At 43.5% G+C, this 19640-nt stretch overlaps 1 protein-coding gene across 3 annotated transcripts in view; it reads right to left on the bottom strand.

The window, feature by feature from the left end:
• The window catches only part of PKP3 (plakophilin 3), a 157450-nt gene that overhangs the window by 92814 nt on the left and 44996 nt on the right, over window positions 1-19640 (bottom strand). Inside the window, exon 2 of one of the 3 annotated variants that reach the window (XM_073604686.1) lies at window positions 9599-9764. The exons of 1 other annotated variant lie outside the window; for it this stretch is intronic. In XM_073604686.1, coding sequence (XP_073460787.1) covers window positions 9599-9764 — 166 coding nt within the window. Of the gene's footprint in view, window positions 1-9598; window positions 10593-19640 lie in introns of those variants that run through there. One more of the 3 variants, XM_073604685.1, reaches the window with a different exon arrangement.

The following is a 19640-nucleotide window of genomic DNA, read 5'->3' as shown; positions in this document are numbered from 1 at the left end:
TACTGTATTGTGTTCAGCTGGATGCCATGTTTTTGAAGGGCCTAGAGCACTTACAAGCCAACATATGAAGTTCACAAAAAAAAAAAAAAATACATATTACACAGGAGCATAAAGTGTATCAACCAACCCAAAACGGATATTTTTATATTTCTTATGTCTTGAATATTCCCATCAATAAATTAGCATTCTCAGCACGGTTTCTGAGTTTGGATATTTCCCACACATATTTTAGTGTTCCAACTTTTCCTGTTTCATAATGTTGTTTTAGATATAGTCAGTGCTTAGAAGCTCCTGAAGTTTCTACAAAAGTATCTGTGGAAAATAATATTTCATAGAAACCAGCTTGTTACCCATGTTTAGCAGTCCAACTACAGATACAGTGGTACCTCGGTTCACAAACTTAATTCTTAACAAAATTTCCCATAGGGTTCAATGTAATTCAGGTTAATCTGTTCTGAACACACAAAAAAAAAAAAAAAATTATATACACACCACTGTAGCTCCTCTTTAACACTTGTTAAAAACAATCCCAAACCCCAATTTAAATGGCTAATCTAGGGGCCAGAAAACAGCACTGTGCATCCAGGAAAAGATCATCTGAGGGCATGATAAAGTCGTAGAATTCATATGAACTGTTCCCAATCAAGTGAGCCCACCCTCATGGTAGTCTGGGGGCAGAAACCCCTATCTAAGTGGACAGGTTCTCCTAAGACTCATCTTGCACTGCTCTTCTCAATATGAACGTGTAGGGCAGGGAAGATGGCTGCGGCTCGTGTTCGTGAACCAAAGCAAATTTTTGTGAACTCTTCTGGTCGCAAACCCAGTTCGTGAAAAGAAACATTTGTGAACCGAGGCATGTTTTTCTTTTTTTTTTTATTCTCAGTTTTAAGAGTAGGGAAGCATGAACCTTTACTTGTCTGTCTGAAAATTGCTTTTCAGGATGTTTTGGCTAGAGTTCCACTTTAATACAGTTTTCCATCGTTACAGGCCTGTAATACTTAGCATGCATCCTAGCAGACCTCGTAATATTGGCTTCATCTCTATGACAAGGTCATTAGGAATTACTTTGATGCTGTCGGCACATGTGAAACTATTCTAAAGATGGCCATACATAGGGAAATCTGACCATTCAGTAACAAAAATGTTCACACCCTTAGATAAGCACTTTTCAACTGCCATGTAGTTGTAGGATGAGCAACCCATCACTGCCTCTTAGTGATGGCCAGACTAGAAGGAGTGTCAATTAGATATTTCCACCTGATTACCGACACCACCAAGGCCAAATCTCCTGACACTATTTGGTCTTTATACCCAGGAAGCAGTGGCGGCTCGTCCATAGGGGGCAGTCACAAAAAAAAAAAAAAAAAAAAGAAAAATGTCCTTACGTGCACGGTGTTCGGGTGCCGGACACAGTGCACTACACGTCTATGCAATCACGAGATTGCAGACGCGGCGCTTCATTGGCAGAGTTTGGAGCTGCTCTGCGGCCCGGCGGGCTACAAAAAGATGGCTGCCACCTAATCCCCTTGTGTTCAGGGGAGTCTGAACACATGGAGAAAGTCCAGAGAGACAGATGCTGGGGGGCACCCGATGCAAGGACGGACTCCACTGAAGGGGGGGCACCCGATGCAAGGACGGACTCCACTGAGAGGGGGGGCACCCGATGCAAGGACGGACTCCACTGGGGGGCACCTGATGGTAGGCGATGTGGCAAGTGACACGCTCAGGGCTCCCACCGATTCTGCATTATGGCGAGTTGAATTATTTCATTTTATATTACAATGTAATAATAAAAAAAGTGCGCTTTAATTATCCTGACACCATAACAACCATGGTGCCGGGATGATTGAAGTGCTAACACCAGGTGTTTGGAATCTTTGTCTGCTGGTTGTTAAACTTTCTAGAATACACATATTTCTATTGCTGTGTAGGATCTGGGCCTGCTGTCCCTCCCTCTCTCCCCATCCCTCGTTCATCTCAGACACTAACCACACCCCCTTCGAGACACACCATTTAAGCCACGCCCACTATTTGCTGAAACCATGCCCATTTTCGCTAAGTGGGAGGGGTCAAAAGAGGGTGGGGTCTGGCGCCCCCATTCCTAAAACTTCACCAGCCACCACTGCCAGGAAGCACTGAAGACAGTAGTTTGTATTTATGGGTGGGCGCAAGATAAAGATCCAAGTAGCTAAACATTACCAAAAGTTAAATTCACTTGGAACCCTTAAATGCACTGAATGGTTTGTAAAAGATTATGGTGAGGAATAAACTTCCTCTGCACCCTCAAAATAATCGTGATATCTTGGGTGCTCTATTCTTCTACAAAAGTTACTTTGAGGGCTGAATAGAATCCTTTTGCACTTAAGGCCTTCAGGACAGAAAGTGAACGAAAATCCCTCCCTGGGGCCCTAAGCAAAATTCTTCTAAGAGGCCCTCTAACTGACCCGTGATGCCGTGAGCTATGTAAACCATTTGCCATTGCCACACAGTCACACCTGACAGAGTCTCCCCCTACACCAGGGTCCCCAGAGAGTCCCCCCCCCTTCTCTTACACAGGGTCCCCAGAGAGTCCCCCCCCTTCTTACACAGGGTCCCCAGAGAGTCCCCCCCTTTACACAGGGTCCCCAGAGAGTCCCCCCCTTTACACAGGGTCCCCAGAGAGTCCCCCCCTTCTCCTACACAGGGTCCCCAGAGAGTCCCCCCCTTCTCTTACACAGGGTCCCCAGAGAGTCCCCCCCCTTTACACAGGGTCCCCAGAGAGTCCCCCCCCTTCTTACACAGGGTCCCCAGAGAGTCCCCCCCCCCCTTCTTACACAGGGTCCCCAGAGAGTCCCCCCCCCCTTCTTACACAGGGTCCCCAGAGAGTCCCCCCCCCTTCTTACACAGGGTCCTCAGAGAGTCCCCCCCCCCCTTCTTACACAGGGTCCCCAGAGAGTTCCCCCCCCCTTCTTACACAGGGTCCCCAGAGAGTCCCCCCCCCCTTTACACAGGGTCCCCAGAGAGTCCCCCCCCCCCTTCTCTTACACAGGGTCCCCAGAGAGACCCCCCCTTCTCTTACACAGTGTCCCCAGAGAGACCCCCCCCTTCTCTTACATCAGGGTCCCCAAACAGCTGACTACCCCCCCCCCCCCCCGCAGAGGTTCCCCTGTACCTTGCTGGTGGAGGTGGGAGGCGGCAATCGGCAGCTCTATGGTGTCCACAGGCAGGGGAATCTCCCTGGGGCTAGTAGTTCTATCTCCAAATGTATACAGTGGAGAGGGGAGGGGCCTCTGACCCAGGCATCAGCAACAGTGTTTAAGCAGAGTGAAAGTGAAACTGTTACCTGCTCAGGTCAGAGGCCCCTCCCTTCTCCTCTCCACTGTATACACTGACACTCGAGAGAGTACTACAAGCCCCAGGGAGATCCCGCCGCCCACACAGGCACCATAGAGCTGCCGATCGCCGCCTTCCACTTCCTCCCACCTCTCCCCACTGCACTACGCACTATGACACGAGGAGGAGGCGGGCCTCGAGTAATTTGCGGGGCCCTACGCATTTTGCGTAGTGAGCGTATAGACTCTGACTGGGAGACACAAACAGCATTAAGAACTTGACAGTGGTTGTAATGTTCACCCAATAAATCCAAAACTAAAATAGAATCTTGGCTTGAGTTCCACTTTAGGTGGGCCTCTACATATGCCAACTACAGGTACCAGCATTTCTCAGAATGAACCAAGCACCCCCAACAGCTGGCAGGCAGCAATCACCTTCTACTCATACAAATATCCATCGGCTCAGTCTTCCTGCTGACAAAGAACTTAGACTATGAACTTTACATGCAGTTGTTAAATTCTTGCATCACGTGGTGCTAAGCAAATATCTTTCACCAATTTTCCTGCTGATAAACATAACCTACTAATACAGTGATCAGTGCCTGCAGATACAATTACATTGGAGATTCCATATTACCAAGCTTATTTAGGCATTCACCAAATTTAAATGAAAGCTTCAATTTATCATGCAGAGCTCCCTAGTGTACCCAGACCAGTCATATCATGGTTTGCATTAGAGGAACACACGAATATGCCTACAGTCATAAGAATTTAAGAACAAATTTGGGTTATAAACCAATCAATCTTGCTGTAGCTTTTTGAATTTCGAGAGGAAACCAGGACACCTAGGAGGGAATCTTTGAAAACAATGGGAGCTCATACAAATACAATGTAAAACATATATTCATTAAAAGAGCTCTAGATCTGCAGGGCAAATTTAGTAAATATTCATTAAAAGGACTCCAGACCTGCAATTAGGGATACTGCATTCAACTGGTTTCTAGCAATCCCAAGCCTGACATAGCAAATATTGTGGACTCTAATTTCTGTATTTTTTGTAATACATTGTGAACAGCCTCAACCTCTAAATCAGGGATTCCTAACCTGTGGGCCATGGATGGGCTTCAGGGGGTCCATAAGGCCCCATTCACACCTGAGCGTTTTGTAGCTTGAAGCTACAAAACGCTGGAGGGGGAAAAAAAAAAAAAAAAAATCAATTATTCTCTATGGAGATGGTTCACATCTCCACTCCAAAACGCCTGAAGCCAAAAGCTCCAAAACGCCTGAAGCGCAAACAAGTTCTGGAACCTTTTATTTTATTTTTTATTTTTTTTTTGGCAGATTTGGGCTTTTTTTTGCTTTTTTACATTGGTGACCTTTTGACCTGTACAAAATTGCGACAAAAACATGGCAAAATCGACTTTCTGCCTGAAAACGCTACGATCAGGTGTGAATGGGGCCTAGGTGTGAGATTAAACAAAACCCTGTACATTCACTATACATCCATCTCTCTTGTCCCAATCAATGGTTTCCCATTGAAAGAAATTACACCTTGCCACTGCTCATAGCGCCGACGATTTACTGTTGACCCAGGTTTACCATTTAAAATTTGTATCATCGTTCTCTGCACAACTGCCGTCTCGTGCCACTCCATAATAGCAGGTGCCAATTCTCATTTTCTAGCAGTACTAGTAGAAGATTTGAGCAGAATTAAGATTGTTAAATTTGCACAAGATGATTGTATTTCATTTCTGTAATGAGTGGTCATTACTTTTTACATGAAAAAGGAGCAAGGTTTTTTTGTTAATTTTTTTTCATTCAAACTTAATGTATGAGGCTATCGAATGTCAATAAAAGTACATATATTCTTTACCTGCAAAGTTTAGTTTATGTGAAAATTTCTGGAGATGGGGTCAATAGCTTTCATCAGATTTTTAAAGGGGTCCGTAACTCAAAAGGTTACAAAAAACCAACAATAATGGTACAAAAACGTACACATTAGAAATAATGAGAATAGACGTTGTCAACTTGGAAGTACAGGGTGTCTCAGCTTCTCCCACTAATGTCTGCTGACACAGAAATTGCCAAAGGCCTGGATGTTGGGGCTCATGGATCTAAAAGAGGTTTTAAGCCCCTTACTAGCCAAAAGCTTTGTTTCTGATAGAGTGGGGTAGGAAGGATTAAACTGTATAGCAAGGTCTTATAGCTGGCTATGTCCCTTTGAAGAGATTTTCCTCACTCTCTGTCCTATTGTCAGAAATATCTCCATTAGAACAGAGACAGCAACAAAAGGGTTTTGTTGTTGTATGTCCCCTTTGGGGACATTTATCACTTCCTTTCTCCTTGACACCAGGAGTTGAAGTAATGCCACGTACACGCGAGCGGACTTGCCAACAGGCTAAACTCCGTTGGCATTTTCGATGTAAAGATTTAGAACATGTTCTATATCTGAGTCCATCGGAAATGCCGACAGAAAAAGTCCGATGGGGCATACACACGGTCGGAATGTCCGACAAAAGCTCCCATCGGACTTTCTGTCGGGAAGTCCAGCCGTGTGTATGCGGCATAAGACTCCATTCACACTTAGGCAGTGGCTACTGGGGCTATAGCCCCGAATCTAGGGCCCATAGCCCCGAGTCTATTACCTAGGGTTGGCTTCGGGCTCCATTGCCTCAGCTGGTGGCTGGGGGAGGAACATGACTAGTTAATGTTATCAGGCAAGTTCTTATCTATATTCAGTAGTTCCAAGAATTTAACCATTGTCCTGATGTCCACTTCTGTACCAATCTGCCGGCAATGTAATTGTCAGGAACCGCAGCCCCCCTGATGTAAGGGGGGGCTCTCTGGGGACCCTGATGTAAGTGTGGATCCTCATTTAGATATGCAACTACAATATATATATATATATATATATATATATATATATATATATATATATATATATATATATTATATCTCCGCCCAAGCTTATGACTTTCTTTACTTTGCTGCTATGGGCTCTAGCCCCAGATCTTTTGTAGACCTGGCAATGCCCCTGCACTTAGGTGTCCCTGATCGTGGGAGGAACCAACGTGATTCTGCCTGCGATTCTCGAACCGCTGCAGAGCGCGCTTGCAAACCCATTACTTTTTAATGTTACCCCAATCGTGGCACGATTTTGTCACAAATGTTGCCCGACAAATCGATTAACCTAAATCGCCTGAAGTTCCAGAATTGCCTGACAGATCACGGCAAAACCACGCCACGATTGGGGTGCCACTGATTCATGATTCGGAATGCCTAGGTGTGAATGGAGACCAACAGAAAAAAGAGGGAGGAGAGAAAGAAGAAGGAAATCTAAAAAAAAAAAAAAAAAAAAAAAAAAAAACAGTATTGTCCTTAGTAGTTTGCAAATGGGTTATGATTTACCCTTTGTGTCCCTTACTTCTGGTCTTGGTGTCAGGAGGACAGGAAGTAAGGGGAAATGTCCCCAGTGGGGAAGAGACATCAAAACAATATTTTACATGGATTTCTGTGTCTGTCAGTGATCTCCACATTTATTGTCTTGTGAAGGTCTCCCTGAAGGAGTTGCAAAAACACAAACATAAAAAAAATATGAAAAATATTGAAATTAGCCCCTGGGTGGTAATACCATGCAGCACATAGTTTAAAGTGTATCTCTAGCCAAAATTAAAAGAAAAAAAAAAAACTTTTTTGGGATAGAGTGGGAAGGGTTAGACCCCCTGTCAGATTTGTGTTGCAGTCTGTCCCCATCATGGAGAGTCAACCATCTATCGATATCGGTGACCATTATCACCAAGAAAAGAGAAATCCACAACGTTAGCATATTTTTTCTCCAGAACAAGAGGTAACGGGAAATCTTCCAATGAAGTGGTCTAAAGCTGGTCATACATGGATCGAAATTCAGCCGGTTCAGCAGTACCCCACCAAATTTCAATCCATCTACGGCTGTTTTGGTTCATGAGAAATCTATTGATCGACTTCTCATAAAATGGACCTGCTGGAAAATTTCCATCCAATGAGCACTTGGCTGCAGCGCTGCTTAATGTATTCTGATAGCAGGGGAGTCCCATTCTCAGAATACAATGACACAGTGGGGAGGATTCCCCCACCCACCTCAAATGTATGGATGAGGGAATCTCGGTTCAGATATTTTCATTCAGCCCATTGGCTAAATGGAAAAAAGGACTGAACCAAGTATGGCCAGCTTTTAAAAGGAGGGGGGTGAGAATCATGTCACTTGAAAGACTTCTATCAACTTCCTGTTGCATCTCTGGGACAGGAAATGAGATTTCCACAATGGTACACATACAGTAAAAAAAAAGAATAAATATATAAACTGACAGGGGTTTTAACCCATTCTACTAAAAAGTTTTAGCTATATGTTCACTCTTAGGGCTCATTTACATGGCTAAATTGGGCCATAGGCCACCAAGAATCATCATTTCTCTGAGGTAGGTATGCCCAGGTGTTTGTCAGCCATGGCCAGCAGTCTGTGCCAGTCAATGACAGGTGCCCATGGCTGTTCACATACATCTGAATGGTTACTTGTGATTAGGAACAGATCTGGATGCAGACAGTTTGTTTCCAGGTCCGCTCACCTATCCCCAATCATATGTAACCACTAGGATTTCTGGTTACATGTGAACAGCCCGATGTTGGTCAATGATTTGTACAGGCTGCCCGCCATGGCTGATCACAAACACTTGCGCTACCCGCTGCAGAGAAGCGATGATCCTCGGCGGCGTACAGCCCAAATTGCCCATGTAAATAAGCCCTAAAACAGAACTAACATACAACCATACACTGAAAAGCATAATAGAAAAGGGATTTCAGTACAAATTCTGTAGTCTCACTTTTCATTAAACATTTGTGAAGGATAAGGCCGGGTTCACATATGTGCGAATTGGATGTGGTTTTATGGGATGCCGGTTCACACCTGTCCAAGGCGGCCGCAGTGCAGATTCCAAAAGGGAACTGTGCGTTTTTGGGTCCAGTTCATGTGTGAATTCAGGCAAAAATTTGGATCTGAATTACACCTGAACCGGTTTACAGAAACACACCAGATCCCAGGCTAGACACCGCGGCCACACATATGTGAACCCAGCCTAAGAGTATCATTTATATCTTCTCATGAAGTCAGGTAACATGTTCAATAGCAGCCAAATGTAAATGTTAAATGCCAGATGGGGACTGTGGAGTAAATGAAAGCACAAGAGGTATGTATGAATGGCAGCACCCTCAGGGTCCAAAGATGTTGAAGGCTGTTCCAGGGTGAGGCTGCATCATTTGCATGACAGGTATGTTACTATGTGCGGCTGTATGAATAATTATTTCATATTCCACAATAGGTCCTTATAAAGCAATTGATGACAATCACTCTGCTAGTCTGTCAAGATTAGTGCATACCTCCCTTTCAAAGCACTTAGGCAAAGAACACTTAATTACCATGTTAAGAGGCTTTAACAAGACCAGTCCTAAAACACTAAAGTGAGAAGGAATGCAATAAAACGTACTAGCAGCTCAAGAATCGGGGCAGGGTAGGATGACAAATGGAGAAAATCCCAGTTCCCTGTTTTTATTAGTTACAACAAGAATTTGTTTGCAAACATTACTTAATTACAGGATGAATCAGGACAGGATAGCCAAGTCATGATATAATTTACAGGATGAATCAACTGATTGATCTTCAATGTGTGCAAAGCCCTGTGATTAACACATACACATGGACAACCCCAACATTCTAGGCTAGAAGGCAAATTTTGAAAATGTGGAAGCAAGGAAGTGTTGCAAAAGTGGATCCGTTACCCGTAGCAACCAACCAGAGGTTGTCTTCAAAACCACGATTGGCCGCTGTGGCCTGAAGCTTGGCTCTTTCTCTGTTTAGATCAGCAAAGTGGAAAGGAAAATATAAAAAAAGATAGGCTATATGTGTAGAAGAACTGTCAAATAATGTTTGTTCTGGCACAATTAAAAGGACATTAGGAACAGTGGATGATTGACACAGGAAACTAGATATGATCAATGAAGCAAACCCAACAGGGCAATGAATGGGTTGACCTTCCCTTGTACTGATGGGCTAATGACCATTGTTTTCAGAGCATGAAGGGGAGGGCGTGTTAGACTTGATAACCTATAGTTAGGCTAATAAGTGTAACAGCCATGCTTCCTTAACCCCATCCATGCCGGTGCTCTGGAACAGCAGCATAGTACATTTATAACAATCTTAGAAGTTCTAGAAGCGGTTTCAAAACTAGGTGACAATGAGATATTTGGATCTCTCTTACCTCCATATACTGAGCCGGTCTTTGATGACGAAGACCCCTTTTGCATCATCCTGGCCCGGACCTGTTCCTGCACACGGGCATTGCGCAGCTCTTGGTTCTCTTCACGCAGCTTGCGGTCCAGTTGCGAGTCGGTAGGAAGCGCCAGCGAGGTGATCTGGAGGTTTGGCTGCAGGGCCGACATAAGGAAGTGATTGTCTTGCATTTTCAAGCCTTGAGGGTGGAAGTTCAATCTCCCACACTGTGCAGATATCTATTCCCAATGCCACGTTCAACCTGCTTGTCCCCAGACTAAATCCTTGTCCTATATCAGAGTGGGCCTGCGTCGGCTCTGCTTCCTTGGCTGCTCTTAAGCCTACAAGGCGTTATTTGTATGCAGCAGACTGTTCCTGTCACTGGGCTGCTCTCCACTCTCTTAGCCTGCTTCTACGCCCCACCCTGCCATTACCTAAGTGCTCCTACCTGTCCCTGCCTTTATATCTATACCACGCCTCTCTGACCTAATGCTCCTGTCCCTCAGCGTCTCTATCCCTTCCTAGTCTCCCTGTCTGGGTATACTCTGCTGTGTTCTATAGGACAATTCCTGACGTTGACTTCCTACTTCTTGTAGACTCTTTCACACCTGTATATGTCAGTCACACCTGCTCCTACACCTTGTCCCCACACATCTCTCTACAAGCACTCTTTCCTCCCAAGCCCGCCAGTGTTCTCTCATCTCCCTGACCTGCATTCTGCTGCTTTCTTTCACTCCTCACACCCTTTTTTTTTTTTCTCCTATACAAGAATGTTACATCCCCCTCTCACTGTCAGCAAGGAATCTTCCTCCCTCTCGCTCTCTATTAGGGTCAGCCCCTCATTGAAAACGCTATGGCAAGACTTGAACACCTCAACCCAAAAGAGAACCCAACCCAAGGCCACAGATACTGCAAAGACAAGCTGTCATATACATGCATGGAACTTTTTTTTTTTTTTCCACATAAAACATGTCTTTGTGGGTATTAACCTTTTCCCTCCCATAGCCTTTTTTTTTTTTTTTTTTCGTTTTTTTTTACACACATGCTAAAATGCACATTTTTAAAGGAACATGCACTTAAAACGCTGAAACGCCATATATTTTCTAAACGCTTAGGATCCATGTAACAGCTGTAAATCTATATTTTCAGTAAAAAAAAAAATATATACATTCAAATTCATTTTAGTGAACAAAAATAAAATCTCCACATTTTCTGTAAAATCATAAAGATGAGTTAGGTTAACAGATACCAAATACAATATATTGCCAAAAGTATTGGGACGCCTGCCTTTACACACATATGAAGTTTAAAGAGGAACCCCGGTGGGTTTTACTTCCTCTTTATCTCCCTGCAAAGGTAAAGCATAATGGACTACTATGCATCGCATAGTAGCCCATTATGTGTCACTTACCTGAAACCGAAGCCTGCGATGTCACCTTTGCCCCCACTAGCAGCGAGCGTCCATTTTCACCCCCTCTTCCTTCCGGGGCAACATTACGTGTCACTTAAGCCCGCGACGTCACCGTTGCCCCCACTAGCAGCGAGCACCCATCTTCACCCCTCTTCCTTCCAGGGCTGCATGCGCGCGGGAGCCGCCAGTCACGGCATGACCCCTATTAGAAACGGCATATTGTGCCCTTTCTAAAGTGCGCATGCGCTTAGGTCTTTCGTAAATATCTCATAAACCGTGGAGGTTAGGAGATATTTCAAGCCCCTACAGGTAAGCCTTAATATAGGCTTACCTGTAGGTAAAAGTGGTTGTACAGGGTGTAAAACCACTTTAAAGTGTTTGTAAACCCACAAGGACAACCCCCCCCCCCCAAAAAAAAAAACACCCTGCAAGACAAAGGCATAATGAGCTAGTATGCATACTAGCTCATTATGATATACTTACCTTAGATCAAAGCCCCCGCAGCGGACCGCTATGGCCGGTGACATGTCTCCTGGAGTTACTTCCAGGTATCGCGGGCTCTGGCGCTGTGATTGACCAACATTGATTTGACCCATCCTTTGCAGCTATAACAGTTTCAACTCTTCTGGGAAGGCCGTCCACATTCTATGGGGATGTTTAACCATTCTTCCAGAAGCGCATTTGTGAGGTCAGGCACTGATGTTGGATGAGAAGGCCTGGCTCACAGTCTCCGCTCTAATTCAGCCAAAGGTGTTCTTTTGAGTTGAGGTCAGGAGTCTATGCAGGCCAGTCAAGTTCCTCCACCCCAAACTCGCTCATCCATTTCTTTATGGACCTTACTTTGTGCACTGGTCCAAATCATTTGGTGGAGGGGGATTATGGTGGGGGGTTGTTTTTCAGGGGTTGGGCTTGGCTCCTTAGTTCCAGTAAAGGGAACTCTTAAGTCGTCAGCATAACGTGCTTTGGGGAGTATAATAAACACATATATGTATATTCACATGGACTTACTTCTGATGTTCCTCTACTGGTAAGATAAAGAGAAGTAATTTTTATTAATTGTGGTGAACTGTGGTCCGGGATGTTGGCGGGGGGGTTGTAAAGAAGTTACCTGTGTTAGGTCGACTAAATGTTGGATTCAAGTTGACCATGTTGGTCAAGGAATGGGCGGTGTTGTGCTGGGTCACTCCACTATCTTTGTATGTCCAAAAATTTAATAAACAAAATTCTCAAAAAAAAGTCATCAGCATAACAAGACATTTTGGACAATTTCATGCTCCCAACTTTGTGGGAATAGTTTGGGGATGGCCCCTTCCTGTTCCTACATGACTGAGCACCAGTGTACAAAGCAAGGTCCATAAAGACCTGGATGAGGAAGGTTGAGAAGGAGGAACTTGACTGGCCTGCACAGAGTCCTGACCTCAACCCAATAGAACACCTTTGGGATGAATTAGAGCGGAGATTGCGAGCCAGGCCTTCTCATCCACATCATTGTCTGACCTCACAAATGCGCTTCTGGAAGAATGGTCAAACATTCCCATAGACACACTCCTAAACCTTGTGGACAGCCTTCTCAGAAGAGTTGAAGCTGTTATAGCTGCAAAGGGTGGGCCAACTCAATATTGAACCCTACGGACTAAGACTGGGATGCCATTAAAGCTCATGTGTGTGTAAAGGCAGGCGTCCCAATACTTGTGACAATATAGTGTATGTCAAGACTTAAAATTGTTTAAAATGATGACAAACCATGATACCAAGAACTTTTCATAATTGATGCCCGTTAGGGCTCGTTCACACTTGCTTTGGTCTGTGAAGAGCGATCCACATGAGGATCGCTCTTGAGAGAACATTTGACAGGCGGTAAGGAGGTGTTGTATCACTTCCTCGCTGCCTGCTTTCCTACCCAGCTAATTCTGACACTTCCTACATACATGTAAAAATCGAAATTTTGTTGCTAGAAAATTACTTAGAACTCCTAAACATTCTATATATTTTTTAGCAGAGGCCCTATAGAATAAAAAAGATGGGTGTTTTTTTATGTCACACGGTATTTGAGCAGAGGTTTTTCAAATGCAATTTTATGGAAAAAATACACTTTAATGAATTTTATTGCACACAATGTAAAAGAGGATGTTACGCTGAGTAAATAGATACCTAACATGTCATTCTTTAAAATTGCGTACGCCAAGAGAATGGCGCCAAACTACAGTGCCTAAAATTCTCCGTAGGTTTTAAACGCCTTTAGCCCTGGTTCACATTGATGCGCTTTGGCATGCGATTTGATATGTCGGCAAAAAGGGGTTCAACTAGGACAGCAGCCACCAGTACACTTCTAAATAAATGTAATTATTGCCCCTTGCTAATTTTTTCTTTTGTTAACCAAACTTAAGCCGACCATAGATAGATCGAATCTCAGCCAGTTCAGCAGGGACCAGCCAAGATTTGATCTATCTCTGGTCAGACTGATTCTACTCAGTTCATCCATCGATCGATTTGGGCACAACCAACATGTCGGATTTTTATGTGAATATTGCCAGTGGCGATAGCCACTAGCAGTAATCATTGTTCTCTCCTGGCAGGGACGGCTCCCTGCGCCTCTCCGCCAGAGAACACAATAGCTCCGCAGGAATCAAGTGATTTTCTTTGCTGCAACTCGTTGTTGCAGGAAACAAAATTGCATCATCTATGGCTTGTCAAAAGCCGGCCATAGACGGTTCGAATTTCAGCTGGCTCAGCAGGGATTGATTGAGATTTCAACTTGGGTACAACCAGCCTATCAGATTTTTCATGCAATTATTGACAGCGTCTATAGCTGCTAGCAATAATCACTGTGTGCTCCCCCCAACCCCCCATTGTTGCTTATTTAGCCCATGGTTGCAGGAAATAAAATCGCATAATCTATGGCTTGACTAAAGACGGCCATAGACAGTTCGAATTTCAGCCAATTCAACAAGGACCAGACGATATTTGAACCGTGTATGGGCAGGTTGATTGTACCCAAGGTAATTTATCGTTCAGCTTGGGTACAACCAGCCTGTCAGATTTTTCATGCCATTATTGACAGTGGCTATAGCCGCTAGCAATATTTACTGTGTGTTCTCCTGGCTGTGATGACTCCCCCCCTCTGCCGGGAAAACTAAATAGCTTATCCCATGGTTTCAGGAAAGAAAATCGCACCATCTATGGCAGGCTTAAGGCTTTAACTCAAACAGGATACCCTTATCCTTTGTTTATAAACAAAACAATGTAAATACAATGTCAGCACTGTCATGGCAATCACGTTTCTGTTTATTAGGGTCTTGATCACACGGCATTGTTGATAAACATGGTTATGTTAGTGTCTTGTCTTTGTTTATCATTATTACATTATAGGTTTATGCATACCCCCCAACATTTTGAGATAGGAATGAGGGACACCTACTAGCAAACGTATGTAGGCATGAGACACGCCCTCTGCCACACCCCCTTAAAGGAGAATTAACCAAAAAAAAAAAAGTTAATCAAATCCACAAGAGTTTTTTTTTACCACTACTTTTCCTTTATATTGGCTTTAAAAATTTAAAATGCAGCAATTTAGAAACTGGATGAAAGGTTTAGCACTGGGAAACAATTTTGAAAGATAAAAAGTGCATTTTATATACAACTATATAGATCAGACCAAAATGAGGGACAAATGAGGAGGAAAGAGGGACATTGCTTCAAATCAGGGACAGCATACCTCCCAACATTTTGAGATGGGAATGAGGGACACCTGCTAGCAAACTGTATGTAGGCATAGAACACGCCCCCTGCCACACCCCCTTAAAGGAGAATAACCCCAAAAAAAGGTTAATTAAATCCACAAGGGCTTTTTTTACCACTACTATTCATTTATATTGGCTTTTAAAATTTACAAATACAACCATTTAGAAATTGGATGCACTGGGAAACGCTTTTTAACCACTTGACCACTGGGCACTTAAACCCTCTTCCTAACCAGACCACTTTTCAGCTTTCGGTGCTCTCACACTTTGAATGACAATTACTCAGTCATGCAACACTGTACCCATATGAAGTGTTTGTCCTTTTTTTCACACAAATAGAGCTTTCTTTTGGTGGTATTTAATCACTGCTGGGTTTTTTATTTTTTGCGCTATAAATCAAAAAAGACTGAAAATTCAATTAAAAAAAAAATTCTTTGTTTCTGTTAAAATTTATTGCAGAGTATTGGCAGAGTATTGGCGAGTATTGGCAGAGTTTTGCAGTGTTGCAGAGTATTGGCAGAGTTTTGCAGTGTTGCAGAGTATTGGCAGAGTTTTGCAGTGTTTCAAAGTATTGGCAGAGTTTTGCACAGTGTTGCAGAGTATTGTACAATGTTGCAGAGTATTGCACAGTTTTGCAGAGTATTTCAGTGTTGCAGAGCATTGCACAGTTTTGCAGAGTATTGCAGTTTTGCAGAGTATTGCTGACATTGAGCACCGCTGTGGGCACTAAACATCCAGCCCACAGCGCTGCCATCTCTTCCCCTCCTCCCCTCGCACTGTACCAAACGGTACACAGAGGGGAGGGAGGAACCGGCATCATGACGTGATGCCGGTTTGTTTACATGTGATCGCTCCGTCATTTGATGGAACGATAACGTGGTAAATGGCCGCGATCAGCGGCTATTTACCGTGATCCATGATGCGCCGTGTCCTCTGGACCCGGCGGTTAGGGATGTTCCCGGGTGCACGCCCCAGGGGGCGCGCGGGAGCAACATTCTGGAATGACGTCCCACGGAAGTCCACCCAGAGCTAGCCGACCGCGCTGCAGCTGTCTTTCGGCTATGGCCCGGTCGGCAAGTGGTTAAAGATAAAAAGCAAATTTTATATACAGCTATATAGATCAGACCAAAATGAGGGACAAATGAGGAAGAAAGAGGGACAGAGGGACATTGCTCCAAATCAGGGACAGTCCCGTGAAATCAGGGACAGTTGGGAGCTATGGGGACAGTCCCTCAAAATCAGGGACAGTTGGGAGCTGTGTAAATGTAATATAGATGGCTCATTATTTATTATTAAACTTCTTCCTAAATCAATATTCTTCCCTGACTATAAACACACAGAACACTCACATGCTAAATTCTACAGGGAGATGCCATAGGGATTTTAGTAAAATATTATTCTAAATATTTCCTAATTTCTACTAATGCTGTTTTTGAGGCCCCTGCCATGTGGTGTGGGAATAGAAGACCAGTAGACATAACACTGATCTATAGGGTGTAAGACAAAGAAGCTGAAAAAAAAAACAAAGGTCAAGGTTTGCTGCTCTGCATTCCTTGTGATAACACAAAAGCAGCAGATCCCCAGCTCCTATTCAATTCTACTGGCAGTGAATTGGCTGAAATGCTGATGATTGTACAGCTACAGAAACTGACAGAAAAAAAAATCTGTCTTGTTAGAATGTGTAACTGTGACATCAGTTTATAATAACACTTTGTACTGCAAAAAATATTCAGTACTTGTCACTTATTTATTGAAAACAAACTCAAAAATAGCTGTAGGTACAGATCTCAGCATATTTATCCGGTGACAAGATCCAGCAGATGGCAGATTGGGAAATGTGCTGCATTAATTGCATACTATGTTTATTAAGTAATAGAGGAATCCTAATCTGTAACAAAAAGGCCAAATTATGTAAACTCTTCTATACCTACTGAGTGACAAAAGGCACAGAGTAATACTTACTAATATATATCTTTGTCAACAGAATTGGAGGAACTGAATGACACAATAATTTGTTCTAACATCTCGTGAAAGAATACACCTTCTTTAGTTGAGCTATGTTGATTGCACCCACAGAACTGAATAATCTGCTTCTAAGGGCTCCATTGGCCATCATATTGATGGGATACAACCACTTATGAAAGGTAGAACATTAAATCTGTAATGAGAATGGAACCAATGCATGTAAAGCTTTATAATGTACATATGAGGTAGTGCTAGACCTTGTCGGTGGTGGGTAGGTCTATGGCGGACCAACTTCTGGAGGTATCTCAAGCGTGTCCTTTCAATCTTGTGAAGATTGTGGAGATAGGCAAGGAGCACCGATTATAAATAGAAGGATTTGGTAACTGCAGCTGGTTGGAGAACAACAACATAGAACTTTATTGGTGTATGACATAAAACATAGCCAGTACATTTCAGGGGATTTGGCCTCCCCCTTTTTTTAGTGCTTTGGGCTCAGGGCTGTTGGACATGGGGAATATAGACTGTCTCCTGTTCTGCAGTGTCTGTTGCACCTGCAGTGGAACACTGATATCATATTAGGACATGGACTACAGTCCGCATGACCAATAGAGCTACTGTAGCCCTACCCCCATAGGAGCCGCTGATATTAACTGGTTCTTTCCCAAACAGTACAGAGGCCACCAGTCACCCTAGCAACAGTCTATTCACTCTGGCTCCAGTAAACAGTCCAGGGGTTGTCTTTTTAGATTTTATTATTGATAAACTTGAACAGAAAGGAAGGGTGCCAGGTGGTATGGGATACTACAAGAACACTGAATCAGGAGGACATACTTCACCAGGCTAGGCTTCTCTGAACAGTCTTTATACAAAGGAGAATCACCAGAACTGAGACCCCAAGAGCCATATCAGTGAAAGCTACCACTGGCACTTAATACCAAAAAACAGGACACAGTCGCTGGGATCTTGAGCTCAGGTCAGTACTCACAATGTCACAGGACAGCTGAACACTTCCTAGTTTCCACCAGACACCTCTATGTTACAGGACAACTGCAAAGTTCCTAGCTTCCTCCAGGTTCTCTTTGATTACAGGATAGCTACTCCCTTCCAGCTTCCACCAGACACTGTCCAGTGAAGGAGAGGCTAATACAATGCCACAAGACAGCTACACACTTTCCAGCTTCCACCAGGCACTCCTCTCAGAGCTCTCCAGACCAGATCCTTAGGTGAGGTCTCTTAGCTGACTCTAAAGATACTTGAGGATAGGTCTCCCAGCTCTGCCACAGATAGAACCTAGATGAACATCAGCAAACTCCAGAAGAACTGCCTCAAAGGGACCGCAGCCTCTGAAGCTATGGAACTTCTGCAGCAGGACAAGTCCCAGCTGCTTCAGACCCCAGGTCACTTATACAGTATTCTGCCCAGCCACCTACTGGACACACCTCCCCTAGGATTGGCTCAAGCACAATAAATATTTATGCTGCCTATTTGACTCTCCCACCCCTATGTTCTGGAAACTTCCACAAGGCAGGGGGAAGCAGTCAAACATGTATCCTGTGAGATCTAGAACAACCCAAAGAAATCAATAACTGCTTCAATGAGTACAAAGGAGCCAAAAGCTACATTTACTTGAAATCCTAGCAGCCTATCTAGCAGGGTGCTACACTACCAAAGAAGAAGTCCAATTACTCCAAAACACATTGACTATGTTTTATGTCAAGCACCAATAAAGTGATCATTGTTCTCCAACTGGATGAAGTTTCAAAGATTTCTGTTTATGCACATTGCTCCTAAACTATCTCCACAATCAGTAGGCGATGTGGACACAGTCAGCAGTCTGCAAACCTTGGCATTAGCCACAAGGACTGGTGTGTCTGGACAGGCATTAGCTCCAGTTGCTGGCTTGTCCCACGCGACCCTACCAAAAAACCTAAAATATTTTACTTCTGGATAAGGAGAGAACCAGACGATGGTGGGGACCAATGCACAGTGCAGGATAAACTCCTAGCCCAGTTGTGGAATTTGTAAGGTACAGAGAGTGGAGCCTGGTGACTGGCCAGTGTAACTTTAGCGCAAAAGCACAGTTCTTATATCATCAGAGAATGGTTATGGAATGGCAGGAGACAACACTAAACTGTCTGTGCTGACAAAAAGGAAACACAGAGGTAAGTCTGTGAAAAAAGCAATCAGCGCCAAATACTAGCATAAGTCCAAATATAAATGTGAATAGTAATAATTTCTGTTTACAACACATTTTATGAGAACATTTTATCAGAAAATACAGGAGTTGTTTTTTCACTACTATTTTTATTATTTTTTCTTTTTTCATTAATAATTTTTGGGCGGTCACACAAGGACTGACTAGAGTGTGAGAAAATCACTATTAATAAGCATTGTACACTTTATATTTGTATATATATATTTCAGAGTTTATTTCATAGCGCTGCACTATTTAACAATTATTACAGAGGTAAGTCTGCCATAATGTTCAAGAAAAGTCTACCGTCAGCCTTGCTAAAGTCCCACTTAATGGGTACCCTGTGTTCCAAATATGCACATCCTATACTTCTTTAGTCTGTATTGCTTTTGCTACAAGCTGAGTTTTCAATTGCTAGGTATACACATGAAATATAAATATGGTAGTTAAACAGACACACAAATTTGCAGGTTTTCCCCCAGGCTCTAAGCAGACGGTATTGTACATCTACAATATGTAGACCGCCCCTTGAAAAACAAGAAAGTGTCACTCAATACAGATGAAAAAGAGAGACAAAAGGTAAAGAAAGAGCTCCATTCTTTCCAATGAGGGACATATGGCTGGCCAATAAAATTGTGAGCACAAGGTTTTAAAGTGGTAGTAAACTCTTTTTTCTAAATTGTACCCAACGGTAAGCTTATAATAAGGCTTACTTGTAGGT

Source organism: Aquarana catesbeiana, linkage group LG11 (genome assembly GCF_042186555.1).
Source record: "Aquarana catesbeiana isolate 2022-GZ linkage group LG11, ASM4218655v1, whole genome shotgun sequence".
Taxonomy (NCBI): domain Eukaryota; kingdom Metazoa; phylum Chordata; class Amphibia; order Anura; family Ranidae; genus Aquarana; species Aquarana catesbeiana.
Note: the sequence above shows the minus strand (reverse complement) of the source record. Positions and strands in the feature narration are given on the sequence as shown.